This window comes from Pseudopipra pipra, chromosome 6 (genome assembly GCF_036250125.1).
Source record: "Pseudopipra pipra isolate bDixPip1 chromosome 6, bDixPip1.hap1, whole genome shotgun sequence".
Taxonomy (NCBI): domain Eukaryota; kingdom Metazoa; phylum Chordata; class Aves; order Passeriformes; family Pipridae; genus Pseudopipra; species Pseudopipra pipra.
Genome location: NC_087554.1, coordinates 3,629,374 through 3,640,484, shown reverse-complemented (window position 1 = coordinate 3,640,484; position 11,111 = coordinate 3,629,374). Strand labels below are relative to the sequence as shown.

At 40.5% G+C, this 11,111-nt stretch overlaps 1 protein-coding gene across 1 annotated transcript; it reads right to left on the bottom strand.

Moving 5' to 3' along the window:
- Positions 1 to 2,011: 2,011 nt before the first annotated feature.
- On the bottom strand, positions 2,012 to 9,445 carry PRRG4 (proline rich and Gla domain 4). The gene is made up of 6 exons (XM_064657070.1): positions 9,307 to 9,445; positions 8,541 to 8,655; positions 5,377 to 5,540; positions 4,139 to 4,187; positions 3,468 to 3,603; positions 2,012 to 2,719 (listed from the first exon to the last, which is right to left on the bottom strand). The coding sequence occupies exons 2-6, from the start codon at positions 8,644 to 8,646 to the stop codon at positions 2,494 to 2,496; spliced, it is 681 nt and encodes a 226-aa protein (XP_064513140.1). The 5' UTR covers positions 8,647 to 8,655; positions 9,307 to 9,445; the 3' UTR covers positions 2,012 to 2,493.
- Positions 9,446 to 11,111: the final 1,666 nt, after the last annotated feature.

The window sequence follows — 11,111 nt, the reverse complement described above, 5'->3', positions numbered from 1 at the left end:
CTAAAAAGAGACAAGATATAAGGTAAGAGTGTCTCAGGCCAGCAGTGAGAGTATGAAAGGAGAAAACCAAACTCAACCCAAACAACTGCTGTTCAAAGGCATTTTCTCCCTCCACAAGGAGAGGTAAGTTTACACTGTATTCAACTAAATTTTAAACTTTGCTCCTTATTTATAAAGGGCAGAATGTGTCTTGCAAATTGTTATGTTACATGCAAACAGTATTTGAATGTCAGTCACTGCATTTTTTCAGTATATTCAGGGTTTAAAGTGCAGACTCTGAGTAAATTTGAGGTTTTTTACTCTACTGAAGGTGCAGTTTACTCCCCAGAGCACCACAGCTGATGTTTAGGTTATACCATCTTAAGGTTTTTGATTAATTAAGAGGACAAGATTTTTGCTTGTATTGCATGCAATCATTTGCAAGTGATTTGTAGGAATAGCAGAAAAATGAAATTTCCAGTGATTACATTGGATTCTGCACAATTTCTGTAGTGTATTGAAAACATGACTTTGCCAGATGGTAACTGTGGTATCATTAAAGAATCTCTGAACTCTTGCAAGCCCTGTGATATGCCTTTCCTTGAAAGTCTTCCTATCAGTTCCATTAGGTTTGTAATTTTTGAATCCCAGGAAAAATCTAGAGATAAGTGTGCTCTAAAGCTGAAAATGTACATTCACGAATTTAAAAATTGTTACCTAAATGAAAAGGAACTATGGGAGAATGTTTTTGCAAGCTTGTAATTCCATAGCTTCATCATAACCTTGTATTAAGTTATCAAAATACCTCACACAATTCAGTGATTTCAGTCTTACAGAACAGTAACCTCCAAGAACTTCAAAATGACTTCACAAATCGGGTAAAAGTGAATTCTCTCAACAAGAAAGAAGCTGCAAAGGTATTTGTGACTTGTCAAAAGCCAAATCTGATGCTGAAGTTTCATGAATAAGAACACCACTGTCCACTGATATCAGCTGTGTTTTGTGTGTTTTTCATTGTGGAGTATTGTCAATGCACTCTCTTTATATTCCAAGACTTGGAGCATTTTCTTAATTACAAAAGCATTTAAAAATCTCAGACCAATCCTCTGCATCTCACTTAACAGCACTGTAGGTTCTAGCATGTTAAAAACCATCAAATTAAGTGAAATGTTACATATAAATATCCAGCCTTTATTAAAGTGCACTTTAGGCACCAAATTAGGTGCCTTTAGGATTTGCTGCTGACAGCATTGATCCAATGAGGGGCAAAAAGGGGGACTTGTTTCTTTTTAAAAGACTTCATTGCATGTGTGTAACTGTATAGCCACTGTCAAACAGGAAAACACCAGCCCAACATGTTGCCTGTGAGATCCTTGGATATGGTTTCCTGGGGCAGGGAGATGAAGGGACACAAGTGCTGGTCAGCAACTTGCTCAGCAAGATCTGAAAGCCATATTTTAGCAAGGTGTAAAATTAATGGTGGCTACAACTGTAGATACAGAAACTGTGTTGATACAGTTAATCAGTAATTCCCTGAAGTCCTCGACTAGTGCTCTGTGGATACTGGTTATTCATCTAATACAATCTTTCATTCTACTTAAATGATATTTTGTCATCCCATTAGTGTAATAGACACTTATCAACTGCCTTTGATTTGAAAATTAAATGTCTTTTTCAACATTTTAGTTTTTAAACTACAAAAAAAAACATTAGCTGTGAAACCTGAGGAGTTTTTTATCAAGGGACAAATCTCGAGCTCTTTGCTTAACATCCCCTGACCCACAGTACTCTACTTAATTCTCTTTTACCTGGTATTTACTGTTGAACATCAAAACCATTTGACAAAAGTATACTTTGTCTAAATTGGTAGCGTGCCATGTAATTAATGGTTCCTTTTGATCCAAAATTATAATCACAAAAATACAACAAATTAAGTCATGTGACCAGCATTGTCTAAAATAAACCAGTATAATCCAGAAGCAGTACTTTCTTTCTGTCTATATATATATATTTGAAAGATCAAGTCATGAAATAATTTTCACACTCAAATCAATTATTAGAATGAATAGAAAATTCACACAGCAAGGAAGTGAACGTGTCAAACAACAAAGTGGACTTCTTATGGTGGTTTAAAGTACTAAGTCACAAAAAATGGTTAGGGTCAATAAAAGCAATTAAAATACTGTTCCTTCTGAAGAAAAAAGATGAAACTCTTAATGAAACATCAATATTTTGATGGGATGGCTCAAAGTGCATATGGAAGAGGGCAGCAGTCCCAGCCTTGCTCTTTATGCACTGCCTCCTCTCAGCACAGTGGCTTTGTGCAAAGAATAGTCCTGCGGCCTTTGCAACAGGTGACCTCTTTTCCCAAATGGGAACTTCACTTGTTCCTCGTTGTCCTAAAGATCTTTCACATTTCTGTAAGTCATCTTGCAATATGCAAGGTAGCACACACTTTTCCAAAAGTATGCTATGCTTCAGTAATCCTCCCTCAGGCCAGAAGGAGGTTTGTGACTACGGGGCAGGAAAAGACATGGACTTTTTGAACACCCGTGTCCCTCTCGGGGGCCCTGGGTAAGGGGGTGGTGGCATGTCATGCTGTCCATCTGAAGTCACTGCTTGCTCATAACTGGGGAGTCCTGAATCATCAGTTCTGAGAGGAAGTGGGTTTAAAGAAAACTCTTCATGCCTTCTGAAGATGTTAGATGAACGTCTTCTGCTTCTTACGTAATCCAAGTACCTGAACAAAGGGAACAGCATAATAAGTGGCAGCTTCTGTTTTAAAGGGAAGAAAGAATATAAAGTCTTAATCATAAAATAAACAAAAAACAAGCCAACCCAAAAAACTCCCCACCAAAAACCCACAACACAGGAAAAAACATGCCTTCAATGATCATAAAGACCAGAAGCCAAATACTCTCTCCAAACCACAGGGTAAGAATAGATCAGTAATGTGAAATTTATAAGAAAGAGGAACCACAGAATCCTCTTACGTTCCTTTCAAGTTTAGGATAAAGGAACAAGCAGGAATAGAGAATTGGTAAAGAAGCATTTCCTCCAAACTACTTCATCTCACATCTGAGGTCGACTACATGCCACAAAAGGCATTCATCCTATTTTGAAGGGCAAACAGAACACATTAGACTTTCCACTGCAGGCCCTAATCTAGTAAAATGATTCCATCTTTTTAGTAAGAATATTTTGGAACCAACAATACACACACACAAAGAGCAGAGCCAAATGTTTGGGTGTGCAAGTGTTGTTTTAAGTTTTTGTGTTATTAACTTCAGCATAACCACTGCTAGTGCTCACCTAACTTGGCTTCCAGGCAAGTACAAACGAGAACTCCCATTAGATTCTCTGAGAATACAGTTAGACCAACCCACAGTGATTTTTAAATTCCACTCTTAAGCAAGAGTTTGTTTTGGTGTGTGTTTGTTTTTTGGTTTTGTTTTTCTTTTTTTTTTTAAAGCAGTGAAATTCCTTACCCTGGTGGTTGCCTTGATTTGCATCTACTTTTGCAGCAGTAGAAGATAACCAGTGCAATTATAACCAACAGTACTCCAGCAGCAACCAGACTGACGAGAAGTCCTGTGACATTGATCTTTTGTAGTGTCTCATCTCCTGAAGATAAAACATTGTTTATTTTCATTATGTATTCTTTCCATCTACCCGGTTTACACTGTAAAATGCTGTTTGAGATGTCCATCTTCTAATGCCTTCCAAGTATTACTGCATGTACTTTTGACCTTGATCAAGCTGTAGATACCAGTTTTTCATTACACATCTGGCATCAGACTACTCTGAGCCTAATTCAGACTGTTATATTACTGTTAAAGAAATGGGGGAGGGAACAAACAAAATAAAACTACAGAAGGCAGTTGCAGAATTATTGCAAAGTTTACCAATTGTGTAATAAAGCAATGGCCAAGAAAATGATATTGTTTTTACCTACAGAGTTATAATGGATCCCATTCTAAGATGCTTCAGTGAGCACATTTTATTGCATCAGATAATGAAATATGCTTGTACAATTCACAGTGATCTTCAGTAAAAAAATCAATTGTGATTTTGCTGACTGAATGCACAGTGTATTGAGTGTACTATTATAACAAACAGAAAATACTGCAATATAAGAAAAAATAAGAAGATAACTTACCTATTTTTATTTTAGGGCCTTTAGTTAAATAGTCTTTCCAAAAATCCATCTATGAAAAACCAAAAAGAATCAGATTTATAACTGACAGGCCTATTGACTTTGTCTTTAATATGGTACGTTGGGCAAAATTTACCAATGGCATAAACAGAAGTAGCTCCTGCTGAAGGATTTGTACTTGCTTATCCCACAATATTTTTCTTATATATTCAAGTTTGCATTGAAATTTCACAAAGAAAAAATTGCCAGTTGGTGAAAGAGAAAAGTGTATTAAACTGTCCAGTGTTACATCATATTTCTGCCTGATTACAGTAGAAGTCAGCTTATATTCTGACATTAAAAAATGCTTACAGTTAATCTTTGTAAATCCCTACAAAAAAGTATTTAAGAGGCAAAGTTCTTAAGAATCCTACATTTGCATGAACAGTATTTGAATTCATAGAAGCTAAGAAAAATAATGAGATTTATTTAAGAGAAAAACTGTTATGTTGCGTGACCACCAGGCATTAAATGTGTTTAGCTATAATTTCCACCTCTGCTACCCAGCAAGACCCCATCAAGATTCCAGTTTAACACTTGCACCTTTTTTCTTAGGAAAATGCTTAGCAATGGCCAACTAACATTTCCACATTCACAAGAGGAGTGTATTCCTTGCTCTTTCTGCAGCTTAGTGCAGAGCACAGCTACAATCACTAAGAGATTCTTGCTGCATGTGGCAAGGGCCAGCCTTCAGACAATCATCACATTCCCTTATTGGGCTGAAGGGTTTCTTATATTTTTCTCATTTTTTATAGCAGGTTTCTTCCCATGTAGGTAGAGATCCAGAAGATAATGCTTTAGGAACACTCAGCAATAGCTGAACTGCAGATTTGCTCCGTACTGGTCTCTTCCAAAACCCAAGGATGGGATCTGCCAATTAGTAATAATGATGAGAAGTTACTTAAAAAAAAAAAAAGTCTGAAAACATATTGGAATATCCACAAGTGGAACTTCTGAAGCTTCATTTCTCTTTGTTTGCAGAATTGGAGCCCTTATCTAAAGTCTTTAAAACTTTATTCAAGTACATATTCAAGTGCATTCACTGTGTATCTTGAGTAATAACTCCATCTAATTGTGGTGTCAAGCTTTAGATACTTTTTGTCATCTTTAAGTGCTGTGTCAGAGGGTCTACAGTACTTGTGTACAATAATGATTTAATCAGTAACCTCCCTCAGTACATTAAATTCAGTTTGAACCGCTACCGTTTTATCGTGGTCTTCAAAAATTTCTCTTGCTTCTTCATAATTGCACATCTCTTCATAGCATTCTCTTTCCAGGTTATCTGCTGTGAATGCTTCAAAATCAAATCTGTTGTTCAGAAGGTGTCGTCCAATGAATAAATTGGCCTCCTTTTCAGATGTGAACACTAATTAAAAAAAAATAAACTTGATTTAAAACAAGTTAGGGAAGCTGAACTTGACATTTGTAAAGAATGGTTAAGATCCCAAAGGAGCACCTTGAGATCACTCCTTCCCCAAGCATCTCTCAGCTACATACAAGGAAAAGAAACATCCAGGTCTCCTCCTAAATGTCTTTTCCACTGCTATATTTTCTAACTATGTAATTAAAATAAACATATTTTCCTTTCAGCTATCCTTTATAGTGGCCAAGAGAATTTGATTCTCATGAGAGCTGTTGGTCAAGCTTTGGTGTTGTCCCTTCTGGGATGTGGGCGATGGTTTTTACTGGAGCTCTTAAGAGCAAAGTTACAGTCGCATAAAGCAGAAATTCAGTCACATATGAACCAAGCACAACACTGATGCCCTGGAGGAAGGAGACAAGGGGGAGGACAGGGAGTGAGGGAAGGGAAAAACCAAAACAACTCTTCCTTCTAAATAATCCTCAATATGCATTTGTCAATGTTTGGATATCTGTAAGTACCAAATTTTATTCATGGAATTTGGTTTGTAAATCATGGCAGCAGACTCCCATTCATTTTTCATTTGTTCTCTTTTCACAATTGTGGCATCAAGTTTTAACGTAACAGTTGCCATACTGCCAGGTTTATTTGTTTTCAATTAATCCACAATATGAATTTTACTGACTGCAGGCATTTCTGAGGACATTTAATTCTTCTTTTGTTCACATTACAGGCTTCATGAGGCCTCATGGAGTATGTTGTGAGGTGAGATTCCAGAACAGTGAGTGAAATTGTAGAAGGCTTTGGAATACAGGAATGTATTTCCTCACCAGGCATTTTCCATAGTCAAGTTTTAGCCTGCTCTTGCTACAGTTTCTTAGGAAAAAAAAAATTTAGAACATCTTTATATGACAAAACTAGTTTTCTGGATTGGTTTTCAGTGAAAGCCTAATCTGTTTCCAAGAAATCCAGACTATTTGGTTGAGCAAAATGACTAGAGGATTACTTTTGCAAGTGTAATGCAGAAACAGCATTGTTACATGCCAAGCCAGACAGCTAAAAAAGGAGATGAGATTCAGTATAAAGTTATTCAGTTACAAATTAGCTTTGTGTTCTTGTTAGCCTGTTTGGCTGGATTATCACATCATTCAGGAATTTTTACCCTAATTGTTACTGTTAGATCTTGCAATGGTATCTCAAAACAGTTTGCTCTCTGAAAATTGAGAAAACTGCAGTGTAACTTACATATTGCTTGTTTATTTATTTAATATTATAGTATATTTAAGGAATATTACAGCATATATTTATATAATTTTCATACTATTACAGTATATATTGAAGGAGCCACATGTGTGGAAGGAAGGAAGGAAAGTCTGTTATTCTAAAGTAATTGCAAGAAAATCTGAGGTTAAAATATTTATACTATACCTAAAAAGAAGTGCCTAATATATCCAAAACAAAACCAGAACAACCCCAAACCCACAAGTGGAAAGGGAAAAGAATTACATGGGAAAACATATCATCAATATTCTTGGTTCAGTGCAAATCATGAAAACAAGTTCAGTCTTCTGCAACAGAGACCTACAGTTTTGCTCAGTGGTGTTTCACTCCTTACCATGCAAGTGGTATTAGCTATACTTCTGAATTAACTTAGATAACTGATGGATTTAAACTAACATGGAATGCATAGGCAAGCTGCCTGGAGCCTAGGACCCCCAATTCCCAGGGATACCTAGATCCTTTTCTGTTTTCAAGATTCTTTTATCCATTTATCTGCACTTTCCCCCCTTTGTCACGTAGTCAAAATACACTTATCTCCATCTCCAACTTACTTGCAACCTGGTGATTAAGGAAGTATGTGGAGAATGAAACAGCTGGATTGGAATTCTCTCCCATACATGAGGGACCTGAATGCAGTTCTGCAGACCTTGGTTTGAAAAAGTCATCCATGAAGTTTTAGGACGCCCAGCATTTAACTAGAAATGTACCCACACAGTGTGCTCAGTAAAGTAACTCTGCTGGTAAAAGATGTTCAGACAATGCTGAAGGGGAAACCTCTCAATCCCCATACCCTTGACAACTGTTCTACTTGCTAAATTACTGAATAAAGAGTAGGGCCTTTCTCTTTCAAAATCCCTCTTTAAAGGTGGAATGGCCTGGGCCTGTTTTCAGGAGAACGTTCTGTGCTATGAACTCACAAGAGAGAGGCAGCCTGACTTTTTATGCCTGGAGCAGTAAGGATTTTAACAAATAATCTGTCTGAAGCATTTTTCTGCTAGCCATGTTTTCTGCTCCACAGCCTTGAAGGAGCCTCATGCTCCATGTGATGACTTTTTAAAGTCCATCTTAAGGTTTCAGCACTCCTTATGCACTGAGGAGACTGGACGGCTAAGTTACAAACTCCTTTTTGAAGCCCTGATGCTTAAAATGTTAAGCATCACATGGTTCAGCATTGTAGTGCTTGAGTCCTTCTGGGGAACTTCATTTGTTTGTACATCAGTTCCTCTCTGCTTCTCTCCCTCCAAAGTGAAGAACCACAATAGCAGCACTATGCTCGTCTTTTCAGGTGTTGTAAGAGGATTGGGTATTGAGAAAAGACATCAATTTCAAAAAGCAACCAAATAAACCCTTTCAAATACAAAGCCACTTCAGATAAATACAACTGTGATGTGCTCAAGCAGTACCAAAGTAATACTGTCTTAATACAGGTTTAAAATTTTTTGAATGTTGATGTTACTTAAAGGATTCTGGTTATATCAATGACAATAACCCTGGAAACCTAGAGAAAACTCAGTTGTCCCAATCTGTACTTACTACTGGATCTGATAAATACTTCATATTGACACCCAAGTCAATTAACAATCATGTCAGCAAAAGATATTCAAATATGCTAAAATTAAGCTAAAACCGCTTAATTTTTAAAATAAAGTAAAAAAAAAAAAAAAAACACAAACAAACCAAAACCAGCAACAAACAATGTTAAAAAACATGTTAAAACTAAGTTACCGTCTTTCCATTCAGGTTGCTTCAAGTTACTTAATCTCCCTGGGCAGTGAGGAAACGCGAACATCATCACATGCAGTTGACACAGCACTACCAAAAACGCGAACATGGCCGGGATCTGTCAGACAGAAACTCGTGTGAGTTTAAAAAATGATGACAACGCTGAATGACACTTCTGAAGTGTCACTGATGAACCCTGGATGAATCCTAACACGTGAAGTCATCTCGCGCAAGCACCTACACGCAGCTGAGGGTAATGGGTCCCTGGAAGAAAGGCACCGGCCCGAACTGGTCCTGCCTGTCTCTTGCGGAGTTCTCGTTGTGTAACACCCGCACATGTCACCGGGGCCGCTCTCGCCGCCTCCTGTCCTCCTCTCCCGGCACAGCAGAGCGGCAGCCCCGAACTAACGGGGGAAAATCCCCCACAAGGTTCCTCAGGTGCGCTCTGAAACTGCAGAGAGCCACGCCTTTGCTGCCGGAGGAGGTTGTAAAAGCTTCCCCACGGGAACAGGTACAAACCCCCTTCTGTCAGGGGACCGCCGCTGAGACCCTCCTCGCTCCCTGCGCCCCGAGGAGAACCTGAGCTCCCCCACCTCGGGCTGTAGAAATTAGGAGTCACATGAACCCGTAACCCTTCGAAGAGACCCCCCGGAGGCGGCCTGGCCCGGGCAGGCTCCGGGGGGGCCGGAGGCGGCCACGGGAAGCACCCCCATCCCGCAGCCGGGAGCGGGAACGCCGCGTCCCGCATCGCCCCCCGCGCTGCCCTTACCTGTCCCGGGGCTGCTCCGGCGGCGGCCCGAGCGGAACAGCTGGAGGGGCAGCGTCTCCCAGGGCAGCGTCTCCCGGGGCTGCTCCAGCTTCCTGGAAGGGGCGCGGCGCAGTCACGGGACCGCACTTGGGCTGCCCCCGCCCGCGCTGCCCGAGCCGGGATGGGGCCGCCCGGGGGTGGGAACGCTCCTGGAACCTGGGGAGAGAAGGGTCGGTGGGGAGAGACAGCGAGGGGTGATGGTGCTGCGGCTTTTTGCCGGCCGCCAGCCCGGGCTTTGTTTGCAAACACCTGTCTGTGTCCTCAGCCTCCGCCCAGGCTCCCCTGCGGAGAAAGCAGCAGGTCCTTCCGCCTTCTGCGAACCCTTTTTACTGCTGAACGCGACTTTTTGCTCGCTGGGTTAATCGTGGCGCTGAGGACCCGGTTTGCTGTTGCTCCCCCAAAGCCGAGCGCTGTGTGAGGACAGGCTGCCTGCGGAGCAGGAGCCGCGCAGGGTGTGCCTCCCCAGCGAGTCACGCTCACCCAACACACCTGGGGAGGCTTGTCTACACCGAGCTTTCCTAGCCCGGCAGCTAACCACGGCGGAGAGAGGACCAGCATAAGTTTTCACGCACGTGAAAATAACTTTTGATGGGTTCGTTGTTTTTTTTTTTTAATCAGTGAAGGTAAGCCTTAGCCTTAAAGGCTAGAGAGTGGCAGAGGTGGTTCCCTGAAATGCGTGAGGTTGGTCTGCACCAGCACGCACCTGCTCCAGGGGCTTCCTTCACTCTCCTTCCCAGTGCAGAGCAGCACATGGATCTGTGGCTGTTTTGGCTTCTCCAAAGGACAAGAGAGAAGCAGTTAAGTATTTCACATTTGCTGTAAGAATTTGTTTAATACTGTGTGCTGGGAACATTAAACATCTGAAAAATTTTGGGATAGGCTGGGTTGGGTTTAAAGCTGCACACCAAAGAAACTCTGGATGCACACGACTGGAATGATTTTGCTACCAGGAAACCCAGGGACTGACCATGATTTGTGTCTGTGCTTGCATGTCTCCAGTAGTGACTCTGGATTGTATTTTTTATTTAAGTGCTGGAGTAACTTGTATTTACAGAAGCAGGAAAGAGTAGAATGAGAGGGTATTGAGTAACACTAGTGGAAGCGATTGGATGTTCTCTGGAGAAAACCAGAAACTTCTGATGTGTGAAACAAGGAGAACTGTTTGGAGGAATGATGACTGTAGTTAAATATTTACTTTATGACATCAACACACTGCAATTAAGAGGTGCTTGATGAATATGTAACTTAAAAGCCAAGCTTTTTAGCTGGTGGAGATCTCAACAGAAAATTCTGTAGTATGGTTATGTATGTGCTTATAACACAGTGGTGAACCCAGATAACGGTATTTTATAAGAAAAGAGTAGTATGGATTGTTTATTATCTAGATAATACTGAGTAGACAAGGATACTTTGTTGCTACATGTTGGAAAACAGGAGAAACTGTCACTGCTTTGTTAAGGACCTTACAACTTTCTCCCATGCACCTCTGCTCAACCCTCACCCTGAGTTCTTGCCTGCCTGTCTCAGTGAGGGTGGTGTCAATCAGCAAAATAGCTGCTGGCAGCTACAGTGCAAGGGCATGAATGCACAAGAACTCTGTGGTGCATCTGAGTGCAAGTAAAATACCTGCATGCACATGTGGGAACATTTAATGTGCCATAACAACTTTTTGTATGTGGAACCTCTGTTGTACAAGCAGCCGGTAAACCCCATTGTGTTATGCCACCACTACATCCAACTATTAATAGGAAGGGAAAAAGATTTTG